The sequence below is a fragment of the Gouania willdenowi genome, chromosome 4 (assembly GCF_900634775.1).
Source record: "Gouania willdenowi chromosome 4, fGouWil2.1, whole genome shotgun sequence".
Lineage (NCBI taxonomy): Eukaryota > Metazoa > Chordata > Actinopteri > Blenniiformes > Gobiesocidae > Gouania > Gouania willdenowi.
In genome coordinates this window covers 7,845,718-7,865,168 of record NC_041047.1, presented here as the reverse complement: position 1 = coordinate 7,865,168, position 19,451 = coordinate 7,845,718, and the positions used below count along the sequence as shown (strand labels likewise).

At 37.6% G+C, this 19,451-nt stretch overlaps 1 protein-coding gene across 3 annotated transcripts in view; it reads left to right on the top strand.

Annotated features, from left to right (window-relative positions):
- The window catches only part of col24a1 (collagen type XXIV alpha 1 chain), a 116,457-nt gene that overhangs the window by 4,998 nt on the left and 92,008 nt on the right, over positions 1-19,451 (top strand). For all 3 annotated transcript variants that reach the window (XM_028443818.1, XM_028443819.1, XM_028443820.1), the window contains 2 exons: positions 10,838-10,908; positions 14,722-16,103. In XM_028443818.1, coding sequence (XP_028299619.1) covers positions 10,838-10,908; positions 14,722-16,103 — 1,453 coding nt within the window. The remainder of the gene's footprint in view (positions 1-10,837; positions 10,909-14,721; positions 16,104-19,451) is intronic.

Genomic DNA, 19,451 nt, shown 5'->3' with positions numbered 1-19,451 from the left:
GTAGGGCTGGGCGGTATGACCAAAAATGTATATCACGGTATTTTTCGAACGGTTTCACTGTATAGGACGGTTTTTTTTCATGCATCATCAGGCATTCACAGCATTTTCTACTGGTTGAGAGAGGAATTACTGCAGTAGATTGACTTAAGATGGTCTATTTTACTGTCATGATGAGTGAATATCATAGAATAATTCCACACTAGTAGTAATACAAGTTTGCAACTGCAGCCCAATGGCTCTTTGTTGCGCTAGCTTAGCTTTAGCATTAGCTTGATTTCTAGCTTTAAATGCTACATACTCAGTGGTGTGGTGGTTTCTTATGGTGAATAAGGTAGCGTTTTGTTTGCAGCTCCACCAGGACAGATCTTTTGATCTCTTTTTTGTGTATTAATGCCAAACTGCCGACATGCTAAGCTAACCGTGCCTCCGTGTGAGTGTTGTTCTCCTGTAGCAGAGGCATGCGCACGCAGGCACATGCTCACATGCAGCTTCAGAGCTTTCAATGGTGTTTTTCTTATCCATTTACACGTACAGTATGATTTACACTGTGACTAACACCAGAGCGCTACTTTTTACCTTCCTATTTAGAAGTGTAGCGTTGAAAAGGGTCCAGTCTGAAACGCGGTGTAGCGTAGCGTTCCAAAAGTTGTGTAACCAAATACACCGGTACGGCGGTATATTAAAAATTCATATCATAACTAAAATATATACCCGTATTTGGTGTGAACCGGTATACCGCCCAGCCCTAGCATGTACTGCATTCACATTAGACCAGTGGGTCTCACACTTTTTTGGCTCAAGTTCCCCCTTTCTCTTGATTCTGAATCCAAGTACTCGCTTTGTCCAACTACAACATTTTGCTTAGAAAACAATTTAAACACAACTATAGAGCATAATGATGGAATGAACGAGTGATAACACACTTTTTAAAGAATCTCATTTTGTACATAAGTTGAAAGAAACAGTATTTAATGCAGTGGTTCACAACTTTTTTTGGATTGTGACCCCATTTTGACGTCAAGAATTTCTGGAAACCCATTTTTTTCTAAAACTAGGTTTTGATCATGTTTGAGTTCAGAGCTACGATTTTTTTTTTTTTTGCATGTTATTGGAACTAGATTTATATTTCACAAAGTGGAACGTGTAGAAATACAGTTGTTTAAGATTGTGTGTTGTTTTAATTTAAGAAAAGAAGAAGAATAATTAAAAAAATTAAAAAAAAAAGCTCTTCAGAGTTTTTCATAAATTTCAGGCGACCCCACATGGGGTCCTGACCCCAGGTTAAAAAACACTGATTGTGTGGCTCCTGAGTGGATTTATTTCTATAGTTTTGATCATTTCCAGTCATCTCACACCTGGGGTGTGACCAAGACTGACACTTCATTTGTTAATTTTCCACTCTCTCTCTCTCTCTCTAGTAACCCCCTGTCGTGCCATTGTGTACCCCCATTTGAGAAACACGGCATTAGATAGTATGGAATGACTGAGTACGCAAGAAATACCCGGATGCATACTATATCGAAACATTTCCTACGTACTGTATGCACGGTGGGCACACTAGTCATACTCAAAGTTTGTCAGTAGCACAATGGCAGGTCTCTGAAATGTTTTTCCGTGAGTTTTATGGATCAAATGACCACATGTTGATATTCTACTTGGTCACTTTCTCACTTAAAATGTTTCCAGAACTTTCAAAGTTGGAGAATCAACAGAAATATTTAGCCTCAGTGTGATTCAGGTTTTTGTTGTTGTTGGTTTGAAATGCATTGGTCATCATCTTAATCACCCTAACCATACTTAAAGTATATAGTAGACATACTCTTTGAGTTTGTAGTGTGTAGTAAGGAGTGTGCCATTTTGAACACAGCCTTACTTCTTCTCTAATGAAGTCATGATGATGTGCATTGAGTCAGTAATGCTAAATCGCAGCCAGCAGCATCTATTACTGGCAGAAGATGAGTTAGCTGCACATGGCCTGGAATGCTTATGTTGGGGTTGAGTTGCGTAGCATACACAAACAGAGCACCTGATCAGCATTAAAAGGAGGTTTTTAGCACAAAATAATGTAGTCATCGTCAAGCCTTATTTTCTGATACTTTTTAATGTTTTATTCTCTCCATGGGGCTCCTTACAGTACTTTTTTACGGGTGTCAAAGTTATTGCTTTCCTTCTGTTTTTAATCTTTAACTTGAGCTCAGCTGAGCCGCATTCTTCCCCAAAGGGAAATATAATTATAAAGGTTAAGCAAATGCTTCACGGTCAAACTGTGTAAAACTGAATTTTTGGAAGAATGAACGTGGTGACCACTGTCCTCATGTCCTTTTGGTGGAGGCAAACCTGCAGTCAGCCCAAGGGGTTAAAAAGAGCAGGTCAGTCGAGGTGATTCCCATCAGGTTGGGTGAGATGGTCCAACATGTCCTTACAAATCGGAGAAAATCTTTGCCAAAAGCAAAGTGTAGAGCAGGTGCTGCACATTTCATAGTGGAGGAGCACTGGTCCACTGCAACGTCACTGCTGGGAGTCTCTCTTTACAATGTCGTTTGGGTGGATTTGGCACCTTAATGTTTAACTGCTGCTAATGGATTTAGTGAAGCAGTCAGCCCAATTAGACACATAGACAGCACACTGTGAACGCTGCTGACCTGAGAGATGTGAGCATTCGCTGAACGTAAGGAAACGGTCATTAATCAGTGTATGTTTAGGACATTGGGTTTTCAGTTTAGAAAAGGAAACAAAAAAAAATAGGGGTCATTTGATATTTTTTTTAAGAAAAGCATAAACAAAACTTTAAAAACCATTTGATTTTCATTTTCTGTTTCTAAAAACACAAAATTAAAGGAGCATAGGGCAGGATCTAGAAATTAGACACTCTATCGTGACACCACGATGGTTAGGGTAGCTGCAGCTATTAGTCAAGCCGCCACGGAAGCGCGCATTCACTGTTTATCACTGGAGCACAGCTGATACTAGAGGATGGATACTCGACCAAACCCTGACGGGACCCGACGGTACCGGACGGGTAGTTATATTCACAGTGTGACAATGTCAGTTTATTAGGTCACATTTTAGTCATAGCAATTTGGGATGTCCTTAAAGTCTGTTACATTACATTAGAGATAAAAAAAAAAATCTCTGCTTAGCACATACCCCCGCAATGCAACATATTGTGCAAAGATAATTGTTGATGATATTAACAATACTTGTGAATTAAATCATTAATTTGTGTTCACTGGTGTTCTCCCATTTTTAACACCCGCATAGTGCGTTACATCATAGCTGAGTTTTCCCACATTTTCTCACAGGTTCTGCAAATCATCTCTAAGCTATAACCATGTCCATATGCAGTTTTAAACAGTGAATTTGAACATGAAAGACTTGAAATTCAGCTTGGGAACATGGATATTTGGAATTCGCACATCAAAATAGTCTAAAACCAACATGTTGCCTGCTTTTACCCCAATTTGTCGCTAACCGCCAGCAATCTCTTTGAGATTTGGACCTAGTCCATTAGCGAATCAAGCTAAGAGAAAAACTTGATCTCTGAGCCCTGGGAGGATTCATAACAAGAAGGAAGTTTAAAGTAATGGTTATTTATATTCTTTACTTGACACTCCCTCCTTGTGCTATTTATTTTACTCCATACAGCACTGTGTAGGTATATATTTTCTAATATTTACAGCACTGCTAAGAAGCATGTCATAGTGCAGAGGTAGGCAACTTTTATCACAGTGGGGCCACAAAAATGTGATCGGAGGGACACATGATCAACATTCATGTCAGCATTTAGAATAATGAGTGATCTGAGTATTAATACACAAAGAACAAAGAGTTTTTATAGTCATTTTTTCTCTCATTCCGTGTATGTTCGTTGTTGTCTTGCTTGTTGTGAGGCATTTAGTGCATTTATCTTCTTTTCCTGTAAAATATATGGTTTTTGGAGTCATATTGTATATTTGTGCTGCCATTTTGCGTTTTTTGGAGTAATTTTTGTGTATTTCTGTTGTCGTTTTGCTTGTTTGTTAGTACTGTAAGTTTGCAGTCATTTTTTGTGTTTTTCTTTGGTTTTTTGGTGTACTTTTGTCGTCATTTTCTGTAATTGTGTATATTTTTTTGAGTAATTTTATGTATCACTGTTGTTTTGTTCATTTTTGTAGTAGTTTTGTGTGTTTTTGGAGTGTTTTATGTGTTTTTCCCTTGTCTTTTACTGTATTTTCCTGCAATGTTGTAATTATTTGTGTTTTTTAATGTATTCTTGCTCTTGTTTTGTTTATTTATTTGTCATTTTGTACATTTGGTTCGGGGGCCACAAAAAATTAGGCCGAGAGCCGAATGTGGCCCCCAGGCCTCCAGTTGTCTGTCATAGTGTATGATAGTGGATCTCACTGCAGCACGTTAGCCGTTTAGCTTTTTTAAAAAAAAAATTGTAATATATTGATGAAATAATTCCATTGACAAAATGGCTCTTTATATTAGCATTTGAAGGAATGACGTGTTTGCGTTGTGGCGCTAACGCCCTGGAGCTTTAAATAACCCTGAGCTTAGCGACACAGAGACAGACAGCAGAAAAAAGTCTTTCTAAATCAGCGTCAGATGGCTCCACGCGGTCCAAACAGGAATGTGAAGAGTTAAATTTAGTTGTTCTCTTGTCACTTCTTCGTCTATTTTTAAAAGTTGCCAAACCTTGAACAAAAGCAGCTGACTAGATTGTCTTTATTGTGTTTTCATACGCTGTGGACGTGAGCGTGTTCTCAGTGGAGGAATGTCCTACTGCGATAGAGAACAGGTGAAAGAAACGGTTCTACTTCAAGGCAGCTGCTTTTCTTTTATTATTCTTCATTTTTCTCCACTTTTCTGCTTTTCATTGTACACTATTCATCAAGTGTGTTTGGCCTCTTTGCTCCGCCCGCTGGTTATTCATTCTTTGTAGCCTTTATGTCCACCGTGATGCTGTGAAGGCCACAGAGGAGAGATGTTTTTAAAGCATCTATCACGCCGTGTGTGGAGCAACTGCACTCACATAACAATCCCAGATGGTTCAAGGTGTGACAGCGCTCTGTGATGGATAGTCCTCTATTCAGTCCTGCACAGCTGTGTATCAGAATAGCACGACTACTGTCTCCTCATGAGTTCAGTTTTTTTTTTTTTTGTGTACAACCACCAACCACACTGTGTCAGTGATGAAAATGATGACTGGATGTCATCACAGAAGTACTTTAAATTGTGTTTGCAGCTGTTCCTCTGAGAGAAACGCTGCTGGTGGGATTGATTGGATCTGAAAACCCAAACTATGCTTTGAAGCTTTGCTGTGTATGATTGAGTGTATTTTGTTCTTATGGATGGGAGGTTAAAACATTTTTAAACTACTGTTATATGGTAACACTTGAATTGTATTTGTTCTTCTTAAAAGCCATTGAGATAGACCATAGCCCTTTATTCTGCATTGAAATACCTTACATTTTATTCATTTCAACTTTATTTATATAACGCAGATTACAACAAAATCACCTCAAAGTGCTTAACAAAATATAGAGTCCACAGTAAGAAAGAAACAACCCAACAAGATCCACATGATTAAGCATTTAGCGACAGCGGGAAGAAAAAACTCACTTCTCATTAGGGCTCGGCAAAAAATCGATAAATCAATTTATCAAATTTGTAGATAAAAACGATTTTTGTTTTGCAAATTCGAGTACATTTTTTTTTTTTAAATTAAACATGTTTTTTTTTCCCACAACAGTTTTTTCGGACTTTCCGCGTGTTTACCCTTTGAGTAGCTATATCTGTGCCACAGGCATGTTTCATTTGTTATTCACACTATGCTGAGATGCTACGGGAAGAATTTATTATTTTTTAATTCTAATGTTATGTTATAAAATATGTACTTATCCGATTTCTTAATCAGAAAATTTAAGCTACAGTGAAGTTGCTGTTGCACTTTTGCTTAAACTGAGTTAAAGCTTGAAATTGTTGAATGACAGAGCCTCGTTTACTTTTTATTTAGGGATTATTCTATGCATTGTAACTCTTGAGGATAATCACAGCCATAAAGTTGCACTTTTGACAATATATCTGATGTCTGCAATCATTTTTAAGTGCGCTGGCGAGAAAAAAAACTCGAGATTTTTTGTTTAGGCAAAATTGCCCAGCCCTACTTCTCATAAAAACTCACTTATTCATTTATATAATCATATATATAATCAGCAAGCTCTTATGCACAATGGCAGCTGCGACAGGCTCCAGCTTCCCCTATACAACCCTATACTGATGAGCAGGTACAGAGGATGTGGTGATTCAACTGTGTAGAACATTTAGGGCAATGTTTTTCAACATTGGGGTTGTGACCCCATAGGAATTCAAATGTTTTCGCCTGAAAAGTCTAGTAAATTATTTAAAATATGGCTGATTAAAATTTAAAAAAACACCATCACACAATCTCAAACAACTGTATTCTATGCTTTCACTTCTTCAAATATAAATGTAGTTTAAAAAAAAAAAAACAGTAGAAAAATGTATTAATTAAATAGTTACTTAAATTAAAATAATATTTTTGTAATTGTTTTAAAATGTTACTCTTTTTCAAATTAAAACACCATTGCACAATCTGAAACAACTGAAGTCTATACTTTCACTTCCTCAAATATAAATCTCGTGGGAAAAAAATTAGCTTGCGCATCTCGTCACTATAGTGCTACTATTAACACTACTAAAGACAAGTCTATCACAAACATGATCATTTTTTTTTTTAAAGTCTCTGGTTTGTGAAAAAGGTTGGGAAACACTGCTTTAGGGGCTGAACTACAAAGATGGATATGTGTGTCCGGGATATCTCTCCGTTTGCAGGCTTCACCTAACCAAACATTCTCTGTCAGAGAGCCCCTGTACTATGAAGCAGGATATAAATACGTTCACTTAATCCAGGTAATTCAGCCAGGCTATGTGCACGCTCTAGTGACAAGGGTGGTTCATTTTACAGAGAACTGATTGGCCAGGAGGCAGGGCTTTCATACTTCGCTCAGATCCTAGCCAGAACAAAACCCGGTCCCGACCAGGTTAGGTGTTCAGCCTAAGTTACCATGGTGATTTAGCCCATAAGAAGTTAACCAGCTTCGTAATACAGGACACATGGAATAAATCCCGTAAATTAGCAGAAATCCAGCTTCTTAGTACAGGCCCATAAAGTACAATTCAAACACAAATAATGTACTTATAACTTTATAAAGACTGCAATCTGTACGACTGCATGAAGAGCTCTTATTGGTTACTCACTCACTCTGAAAAGTGGAAATTCAGAAGCCGTATAATGCACATATTAGATCACTATAATATGTCAATTTATCAATTTATTAATTTTAGCTGTGGGTATAGAACATCCATTTAGATATGGCTTTTCATACACAGGCAAAACATAAACATATTAAAGTAACTTAAAAATAAAGAAAGAAGAACAAACCGTAAAATGCCTAAAAATAAAAAATTACAGCAACTTCAAGTCAATGGATTTTACCTTTGTTTGCATCTTTCCAAATAACCAGTGAGATTATGAGATAATGTTAATCATCTTTTCTTTGGGCTTTCAGCACACACGTGTAATTAATGCTGTCCACTCTAGGGTGGGCAGTGCCATCTAGAGGAGAGGTCAGAGAGGGTCAAACGTGGAGACAAATGAGTCAATGTGACCTCAAATATAATGACTAAACAAGTACAGGATGCTGTTGTCTGGCTGTTCTGAGTGACGCAGTATTAGACTTGACACGACTCGAGCCCTTTCAAACCTGAATTTAAACCAGTTACAGGTTCAAATCTTTTTTTACACATTTTATTCATTCCCCAGAGGCCAGCCTTTGCATCTTTCTCACGCTAATGCTTTGTTTTTGGTTCTCATTTCAGTTTTTTTTTTTTTTTTAATCAGTGTTTTGAGTGTTTCTGGTGTTATTTTGTATATTTTTTCTCTTGGTCTCTTGTTCTCTTGTTGTTATTTTGTGTGCTTTTTGTGTCATTTAGCATATTTTTCAATCACGTTGGTTTTTGTTTTTTTTTTGTCGTTTGTGTGTTTTTCTGTCATTTAATTTTCTTGTCATTTTGTGCATTATTGTGTTGTTTCTTTAAATTTATTTTTATGGTCATGACGTGTATTTTTCAGTCATTTTGTCTGTATTTTGGAGTAATTTTGTGCCTCGACATTTGGGGACTGGCTGCACAAAATCAGACCAAGTGGACCAAGACATGTGGCCCCCAGGTCGCCAGTGTCTCATAACTGAGTCAGAGTATGACTAAACCTTCTGCTGTACTGTACTGTGTTTATACTGTAATGTTGCATTTAACATTAAATGTACCTTAAAAATAACAAAAAAACATGTCATTTCTTTACGAGACATTTGTTATATTCCTCACCAGCTGTTTGCTTTTAGCAGTTTTTCAAACTTCCAGTAAATCTTTACATTTTTTGACCAATGCATGCCTGAGTGTTGATAATTGTCAGATGTACGCATTCATGCATAGTTTTACTGTTGTTTGCCATCCCAGGGACTGCGATCAAGCTAAAATGAAAACCACATTTTAAGCATTAGTCAAAATCTATTGTTGGCTGTGTGTTTAAAGTTGAGATATTAAGCAGGTTTCTTCAATGATTTTCAAGCCAAGGATCCTGAAATATAGAGCGACACACCTCGATTATATATTTATCTAATAAACCGGGCCTAGTATTTTGTATAAAAGAACCTTGTTGTTGTGCATGTTTTCCTAAACCAGTTTTGATAATACACAGGTTTACATATTGATGTTTTATAAATATATGTTATCATATTATTAAAGTTTATATACGGATACACGTGCTACTGTCATCCATAGACACATCCATCATACTGTGTACCCTGATAACCTAAATCATAATAATAAACTAATGAAATTGTTTCTACATACATCTAAGTGTTGTGCATCTTCAAGCAATCTTTTGATGCCCCCATTAGTGAGATGTCTGACCTCAATGAGTATACTTAGTTATTCTTTAAAAAAAGATAAACAGACTTTTTTACAGATTTTTGTAGTGATTTAACAATTATAGTACCATTACTAACCCAATACATTATCACAACAATTGTTGCAATACGTAACTGTTGGAAGGGAATCCATTGCTTTATGGTATCGTCTGTACTCAGTGTCTATTTTACTCTTGGACACCACTGTCAAATCTTGGGTTTCTGGTTTGTCTTTCCCTTTTTTGTCTTCCATTCTTAACATGTTCTGTCCTCAGTTGTAGCGTTGTAGTACTCAAGACTGGTCTCACATTTTGAAGGTCTTGGTTTTGTTTCGGACTCAAGAATATTTTTACTCAGTCTTGTCTCGGTCTCGGACTGGCTGGATTTGGATTTTCCATCAATACCAGAGAAAAACCAGCTGCTATTCTTCAACTTCAATAATGTTGTAACAAGGAGAAGTACTTGGAACTGTTGCTGTATTGATTCATGTATTGATTTGACTTAAAAACATTGAGTGTTAGCTCACTGATTCTGAAAAAACTAAAACCTGAAATACTTCTGAACCCTTACTTTAGGCCTCATTCTTCTCAGAAATAAACATCTGATTTTCAGATATTTACAATACTGACTTAGCAGTGGCTTTTAATACATACAATGATTTATTTTTTGCAAGAATTTAGTTTAACAAATGTGTCAAGATTTGAGATTTTTGCATGTGGTGCTTTGAAAGAGTTGTTTTTGTCTGTGACATATATTTGATATGGATTTGTCTCAGTCTTGGTCTGGTCTCAGTCATAGTTTTGTCTCAGTCTTAGTCTGGTTTCGGTCTTAGTCTTGTTTTGGTCTTGGTCTTGTTCCAGTCTTAGTTTTGTCACGGTCTTGTTTTGGTCTTGGTCTTGTCTCGGTCTTGTTTTTGTCTCGGTCTTGGTTTTGTCTCGGTCTTTATTTTGTTTGATCTCGGCTTGTTTTGGTTTTGGTCTGGTTTTGGTCTTGGTCTTGGTCTTTTCATGGTCTTGTCATGGTCTTGGTTTTCTTTGATCATGTTGTGGTGTTGTTTTGGTCTTGGTCTTGGTCTTGGTCTTGGCCTTGTCTCGATCTTGGTCTTGACTCGATCTCGACTCCCAAATGTCTTGGTCTTGGTGCATTCTGGTCTTGGGCAGGTCTTGGTCTTGGATAGTTTGATCTTGAGTATAAACATTACTCAGTTACATGTTTCCATTTACCTGAATATGTAAGCACTACATTTTGATTGATATTACTATAAAATATATGAGCAACTTTCTTTATGAGCATTTTTCATTATGGCAATAACAAGTTTGATACGTCAAGAGTATTTCTTTGGATTTCTCACTTTTAACATCATTTTGCACTGTTAACAGTTTGTGTGTCTGGACAACCATATTGAAAAATTACACCTGATGTCTGTCATACACGGTGTGTGTCTCTTCCATGACTGTTTGAGGTGTTAATGAAATGAGTCAAGTTAACGCCTTTAGCTGTAGCAGCTTGGCAGTTAACTGCAGCGTGTGTTATATCTGTCAAAACCATCTGTACGGACTGACTTGAAACACACGCCTCATTGATTCTTGTTTCATAATCTATTAAAGGTCCGAAGCTGACAAAGCGAAAAATGTATGTATGATGATGAAAACTTTTTTTCATATAATAACAAATGAATACGATCATGTGATACATTTCTTTCTTGCATACACCCTTACTCTCATGTTAGTGTTTATGTTTGAAATTGACACGTTTGTATCTGAAAAACTATGAATGAATCCAAACGAATGAATACCAATAAAATGTTTTATCAGCTGATTTTAGCTCACCTGTGTCTAATTTAACTCTGATTTCTCTTACAGGTGGAACCTTCTCCTGCTCCTGTCAGTATGCTCTGCAGCGCTCTCTGGAGAAGAAGACTTCATAGCTCAAGGTAAACAACATTGTTTAAACATATAGATGTATTTTGAAACATAGATATGTTGTGGTAGATCTAGATCTGGATATTTATTGTTCATCCAGCAGAAAAAAACCACTCGATGGTCAACATTTTTAACAAGATAAAAAATTTGACAGATTTCAGTGACGATGGCTGTTTGTAACATGCATACCTGATTCAAATGTCAGAAAAGAACCAGAGAAGGAGAAAGAAGGGACATCATTTGTCTCTTACAGGGATGAATTTGAACGTGCTGAAGAACAGAGAAGAAGACAATGGTGGGACAGTTATACTGAAGTCTAATAATACGTCATCTAAGGGTGTCCTAGAAAACAAGCTGTTAGCTGTTTGTTGTGAATAAAGAAAGTGTCTATTCGTACGGTTGCCATACAGAAAAACCCACGGTGCTATTGGTACGTTTACCAAAGTACATGTATGTAGCATCTTAGGCTTGGGTTATACCCTCTATCACAACAAGTTTTAGTGTTAGGTTAGGTTTAGTCTTAGTCATGTGACCTAAACTGGCCAATGACTGACCTATCACATGACCTAAACTGGCCAATGAGGGGCGCTGTGTATGGATATAATCTTGGCATATTGAAATGGCAACCGTACGGATAGCTACTGCTATGAATAAATATGTTTTTACATCCCAAGAAAAAGTAATCATTATACTATAAATTAAAACAGAGATCAGATTTTTTCTTACATTCCCACATGCAGTTATGGGCCAATGAAAACAGTTTTTTTTAAAAAAGTGTTTTTCCGTATTTCAATAGACTCTCACCCGAGAACCAATGCATATATGTGACTGATCATTAATGATGTGAACAGTCTATGTACATAGCTCAAAGCTGATTAAATTACAGGGAGCTGAGGCATATGTAAAGTTATTTACTGAAGGCTCAAACATGTTCCAGACGCAAACCCTGACAAACTTTTTTCCAATTTTGAGGAGCTGGCATGTCCACCAGATAGGATGTATAGCAGATGTTTTTGTATATTCTGAGAGTAGATGGAGCTGTGTTACAATAACACATTTCAGTTTCCTATGTGATGTAGTTCCTGAGATATCCGAAGCTGAAAATGGAAGAAAAATAAAGACATACGCCACTCACTAAATTGGCCATATCTCAAAAAGTGTTAATCTTATCAGACTAAACATTTACAGTGTGCCTATTGAATGATCACAGAACAATTGGTAAAAAAAATCAGAATTTCTTGAGAAATTACATGGAACGAGCCTGGACTATCAAACTGAAAACGTATCTCATTTTCTTAGCCTCTGATATGAAGTGAATAATATTTTATTTAACGAATAAACAATAATAAAACTTAATCAAGCTAAAAAAAAAATGACAAATGATGATGTGGACCATACATACGGTTTTTAGTTCTCCGAATCTCACGGGTAGAAAAATTCCTTGAAAAACATTGTGGAAAAGAAAAGATCACTGAAGAAAACCCTGCGGCCATCTTTGTACGTGTGGTATTTGTTTTAGCCTAACAGTGATGGAGCTAAGTCAGAAGTAAACCAAACATTATTCAAGATATTTTTCAAGGCTGACTTGACATGAATTGGTTTACATTTCTAACTGTTTTAATCACTGCTCTTTGCAGTGACTCGTACTGTATTTCTGTTATCATTAGTGTAGTGATTCGCCCTCTGTGCAGGTTCAATCCTTTACAATGAAGGGGGAGGAATTCACCAAGCGCTACAACAGCCTGTCCTAACATATGAGGAAACCTAATTGGAATCTGGGTTGATGTTACCTTAGGCGTAGAGTGTCAAGGACATCTCATTATCTGCTATTGAGTCCTGGGTTTCTGCAGAAAAGTGTATTTCCGCGATTCCCACTCAACAACGTAATGACATGCCTGTAACTGAAGAAAAATAGCTGCAACGTTTATTTCATTGACATCTCAGTGTGCTGTGCATGTTTTAGTGCTGTTCTGGAACTATTTTCAGTGGATCATGGGAATTTGTGAAAATCTTGTGCTTGAGATCATTTAAAGGCAGTAAATGGACCATCAGAGAGAATGTGTGGACGTGATGGCTGCAGGGCCAATGGCTGTGTTTGTGATTCCTGCAACAGTCTGATGAACAGACCTGTACAGTTCCTGATCAAGTTCTACCTGATCTTAATAAGCAACAATGGATAAAAGACGTTGATAGAGAACGATGGTAAAATACAGATGTATTTAGTGAAGTTCTGGTATGTTATCGATAGTTGGTAAAGAGAGAGAATTTGGTCACACTTAATTTTAAGTTTTATACGTAAGAGTGACATTACAATGTTATTTTTATGACATGAAACCCGTCGTTAGCATGAATAAGGTGTTATGAAGGCTGTGATCAAGTGTTGTTCACTAAATTATGACACCTATGTTGGCATTTTTTGGGTTAGGGTAATCAAGGGTTAGGGTAATGAATGACACCCAATGACAGCCTTCGTGACACCTTATTCGTGCTAATGACAGGTGTCATGTCAAAATAATAACAGCATAATGTCAGCCTTATATATAAAACTTCAAATATAGTGTTACCATGATTTTTGAGGAATAAACATTGGTGATTCCAGTCTACCTAATATATGTTTTTTTTGGTTCTGGGGAGAACATGCAAAGTACACACAGAAAAGATAAGAAGGAAGCATAATTTGAGATATTTGGACCAATCAGATAAGAGAAGGAACTCTTTCTTGTTTTATCTGCAGTGCTAATAATAAACAAAAGTGGAAAAACAAGAGCTTAGTATGGTTTGTTTAGTGATTTGAGTTAAATAACCCCTGGAAAACCAGTTTCATTTTTCTCTTTAAAAACATTATTAAATCAAGCTGCTATTACAATATTTATCTGATAAATAATGTTCTTTAATCAGGAAATCATCTTTTATGAATCACCTTTAACATTTATTTGGCTCAGTCCTCACATCTAAAGAGTTCTCTGAATCATAATCACACGTTACACATGTGCTCTTTTATTTTGGTCTTCATTCTGCTAAACCCTTTGCAGCCAGCATGCTCCTCCCAGATGTTCAGCTTAGCTCCAACTGTAACTATTTTCAGCTGTTTTTGCTCTTTGTCTGTTTTAAACAAAGGGTTCAAGGCCATCGTTTCACATTATGTGTTATTTTATCCATATTAGTATCTTATTTTTATTTATTTATGACCATTATTTAAACTCCAATCTATTTTTAATATTCTCAAAGACTCATATTCCCTGGCTTCTTGCCATTGTCAAGTGTTTTTGTTAAAATACTTTGCAGAGATTTAATGCAAACAAACAACTGAAACCTATTGGCACAAGTTTTCATGGCAGTCAAATTTTAATTTCTAATTATTCCTGAATTCATTTCTGATTCAGCTTTTCCTCATTTACATTATTACTGGTGTACTAAACTTCCCAAAATTGTGTTAAAAATGCTTAAAAGAGTTTGTCTAGAACTGCATTTTTATATGCTTTCACAATGGAATGGACCAGCTTGATCAAATCCAGCCAAATCGCAGGATTTTGCACGAGATTTGATGTCAGTCAAGCAACTGTTTATGGTGATTATGTGTATTATGATTCCTAAACATGTTAAATGAGGGTATGCTTTGTGTCATGTGGATATTTCCACTTCAATACGTGAATTTAGAGATTTCCATCCATTTTCAGTGATGGAGAATTGAAGGCTCTAATGAAAATATCAAAACATCACTCTCATCTGCCCCCAGCTGCCTTTACGTCACTTAGATCTTGGGAACATTGACTTTTTTGATGTGATCATCCTTAGCTTATACCCTTGTCACCTTTGTCTTCTAGGTGTGGATATACTTCAACGATTGGGCCTCACAGCGCAAACCAGCAGCGACGGTTCTTTCAGGAGGACAACTTCAACTCTTCATGCCATCGACACCAACGATCCCTCGCCCGTGGATGCTGTTCCTGGATATGGGGTGTTGCTCGACTCAAACTTCCACTATGAAGCTTTGACAGACAGTTTGTTCCCATCAGAGTTTGGAGAGGAGTTTTCTGTCCTGGTTAGCCTGAGCTCCTGGAGAGCAAACAACGCTTTTCTTTTTAGCGTCAGAGATGTGCGGGACAGGCTGAGCTTTGGCATTCAACTGTTGCCACATCGAGTGGTGGTTTACACCGCAGAGAAATCTACTTTATATTTTACCTACAACTGGCAGGATGGGAGCCAGCATTCGTTTGCAGTGGGTGTCCGGGCACGTTCGGTGTCTTTTTACGCGCTTTGTGGCGCGGTGCAGCAGCGGGAGCAGACTTTGGCGAGATCTCAGATTCTCAGGGAATCAGGAGGTCTCTTCACACTGGGGAGGATGAACTCCAAATCTGTTTCATTTAGTGGCCGAGTCTGCCAACTGGACTTCTACCCCTCAGCCCAAGCTGCTGCACACTACTGCAGTTACCTTAAAAAGCAGTGCCGGCTGGCCGACACTGAGCGATTGCCTTTAACACATTCAGGAATAGATTTTGAGGTGAATGACCTTCCTTCTAGCCCTTCAACGATGTCCCCTCCTGGAGTGCACACTACCCATGTTTCCCCCATTAAAACCACAGAATGGGACAAACTCTCCTCAAATACTTTGGTCACACAGTATGCAACACTGAGCCCTTCAGTTCATTTAAATGACAAAAACTTTATAACCACATTAAAACCTGTGGACCATCAGGCTACACCCTCACTTCACCCTGACAAAACAACCATAGCTAATACAAAAAGGCAATTATCCCTCAGTTTGGCCAAAAGTACATTAATCACCACTACCAACACTTTGTCAGCAAAACACATTAGGCCCCAGGGGGACACGGACCTCTCTGAAAACAGTACGGAGAAAGACAGCAGCTCTGGGAATCAACAGGCTCTCAATGTCACCCCAGGTCTGATTTCTCCTGTCAGGCAGAATAGAGTGAAGGAAGAACTCAGGAACAACACCCTCACCAGTCCTGGGGAGTCTGGAATGGTGGCCCAACAGGTTCCCAGTGTCCAGCAAATTCATCCCAGAACCAATGGCACCACTTTGTACAGGGAGAACCAAGTTGACATATCAGAGGAGCGCGATTTGGATGGCAGCTATGACAGTGTGGACATGGGCGAATACGATTACACATACGAGGATGGAGACTTCTTCTACGACTATGAGGAGGATCTCCGTGGACCCAAAGGAGAGCCAGGCCCTTGGGTAAGTTCTTATGAGGCTGGGCAATATGACCTTTTTTAAATATCTTGATATTTTCAACCTATATCTCGATATATGATATATATCTTGATATTTTGTTTGTCCTTGCCTTGAGATGATGCTTTGATGCTTACAATCAAACCATGATGGCAATACTCAATATATACATTAAGGTTTTCTCTGTGATGTAATTGGGGTTCCCCCTAACTATTATAGCATAGCGTACCTGTTAGTTCCTTTTTTTTCAGACGCAAACCCTTAAAATAAGGTAAGTCAGTTGAAGCCACATTCCAAATGTCACACAGGAACCTTTATTAACAGAGGTGTAGAGAACCTTATCAACATTTATAAAACAATTTATGTGCATATTTTAACAACAACTTCAGCTGACCAACGTGTTGTACAGTTTCTTAATAACTATAATTAACTATCAATTATTTATTTATTTATTATTACCGACAATTGTGAATTTTTTTAGATACTATTATCCAAAGTGGCATACAGAATATGTAAACAGCTAGCACTACTAATACTAACACTCGCATACACACACACCCCCTTCTGAGGACTGTCCCTTTAAGGGCCATGGTAATGTTAGGTCAGAGTTGAGTCAGACCTGCCTTTTTCCTGATTTGTACTGAGCCCGTGGACGGAGCTTTATGTTACTTTTCTGTTGCCGTCCCGTCTGAAACGACATAGAAGCAGTGTTTGAGCTTCCCTGCATACAATAAATGTGCAGCGTTGAGTGCTGTTTATAACGTTATCGATCCGCGGAGACCTCTGGATCTCTACAGTGCGCACGCACACAGCGTTTTACAGTGAGTGGAGAAGGGGAGGGGTTGTTTAGTCAGTGCGAGGGAGGCGGAGCATAGTGGCTGTGTGTGTGAGACATGGACAGGGTAGAGGGAGAGGAGAAATAGGTGCGGATTTGCAGCCAATAGAAATAAATGTATTGCTATTTTAACGCAAAATGAACTATATCGATATAAACGATATTGTCCCGTGTGATATTGTGGTCATAAATATATAAATATAAATTAAAATATCGATATATTGCCCTACATTACTATGAATTCATTTTGAGTGCTGTGTAACGTGATGAGAGTGGTAAAGATGGCTGCTTTATCATCTAGTTCTGTTGAGCATTTTTAATAACTTTAAATGTAGAGGGAAGCAGTATAACCTGTACTACCTTTTGAGAATGAACTGTGAGCATGGGAGGGACACCGAGGCCACAAGATGATTTAAAGGTTCACAATCATACCCATAGTAGGTTGTGTACGGTCTCCATGGAGGAGTTTGTAGCCCACAGGAGTGTGTGGGTTTTCTCGAAGTGTCCATTTTCCACTCATAGTCCTAAAACATGTACAGGTATGTGTGGTTCATTCAACTCTGTGGGAGTGACTGGTCAGTGAATGTGTCTGTCCCTGTGTATTGGACCTGTCACAGACGGATGTTTTGTCCGGTACTGGCTTTGCCCCTAATATGCACTGGCATAGTCACTGCAACCCTGTACAGCATACGTAGGCGGCATGTGGTCCTCAGTCAACTGTTTTATGGCCCCCAAAGCAAATCCCCAAAAATTGTATTTCAAGAAGTTGGAAGGAATATGGAGTCCAACATAATACACGACATAAATCCAAAAACACACAAATCGGCAGAAAAATGCACAAAGTACACAAAAAAAATCCCCAAATAAACAAATTGACTCATAAAAGATAAAATAAAACAAAGACAGACACAACCACTTCAACAAACAAAACAACAAAATGTTACAGAATAGCTTCAAAGACAAAAACTGTTAACAAAATTTAATTACACAAAATGACCAGAAAATACAGAAAACAACAGCCCAAAAAATGCACAAATCCACAACAAAAATGCAGAAAATGACAAAAAAATACCCAAAATTAAAACAAGAACACAAACAAATAACAAAAACACACTAATGACCCCCAAAACACACTGAATGACCAAAAACTAAGAAAAAAACAAAACCACAAAGACGAAAAAAAGACAAAACCCTGTTTCCCCGCGTTAATGCTCTGATCAATCATTATTCTAAATGCTGACATGAATATTGATAACTTGGCCCTCCGATCAGATACTATCAGATTTTTATGGCCCTTGCTGTGATAGAGCTTCCCACTGCTGTACAGTATGAAGAAAGAGATAGAACATGACTGAGTGCTTCACATTTCAGCCATTGACCAAAACCGAGTACATTCAATGGTTTCCTCTAAGTCTACAACAGTTTTTTATATTAGTTGAATTACTTTGGCTTCAATGGTTGGAACTTGTGTCTTAGAACACTCTGGGTTAGGGTTAGGGTTACTATGATTCCTGGGTTGGACACCTAAGACCTTTCTGTGGTGAGATTTTACAGCTCATCTCAGGGAATTTTGTAGAGATTGGTGCTATTAATGGACCGTATTTGCCATAAAATTTACCATTGGTTGACATCGGTATCGATTTTTCTACTGATAATGAAAAACCGATATGTGTCATTTATAAAGTGGTGCAAAACAATAAAAGTAGGCCTAAACTGTTATTTCAATGGAGATATAAAATTAGGTTGGGGAGGGGGTTTATGTATTTATCGGAAATTTAGCATTGGACTAATTCTGCATATCGTTTATCGATAAAGCAAGTATGTTAAGTGTCTATTCCTAACCTGTAGGAGTGAATGGTTTTCAACTGAATAGAGAATATTAAGGAAGCATGACCATTAATTACTTCTCTGAATTGCCAAGTACTACTCTGTATTAACAGCCAAACTACAGGTAGTTGGAATTTAACCAATTATTCAGCAAACAGACACATCACCTAAAATCTACTTTCGCCTTAAAGATGTGTATATTTCCAATAGATATGTATATAACATAATTTGTAATAAGCAAAATATTGCAGAATTTTAATGTTTAGCTTGATATTTTGCTGTTTTGCATGTTACCTCTTAGATTAACAGTTATAACATAGTAAAGTCATTAGCAGCCAGAGGGAAATCCCAATGAGGCAAATTATAAATACTGCAACCAAAAGAAGGGAGCGGAGACTTGACGCCTAAATGAACCATTATCTATATTTGCATCAATCATCAGTCTGACAGCTCACTGTTTTCAGCTTGAACTGGCCATATTTCAGCAAAGATTTCATCTGCCCTTCAATTTTCCATGAGATGAACATTTTCCACTAATTCTTTGAAAGTTTTTGACCTTTGCCATTCTATTCTGGAAGCATGTGAATGTTATCATTTGTCATCAAGAGTGCGTTGGTTTCTTTAGGCTCTGTTGGTGGTGAATGATGAGATGTGCTCATAGTTTCCGTGTGTGTGTGTGTGTGTGTGTGTGG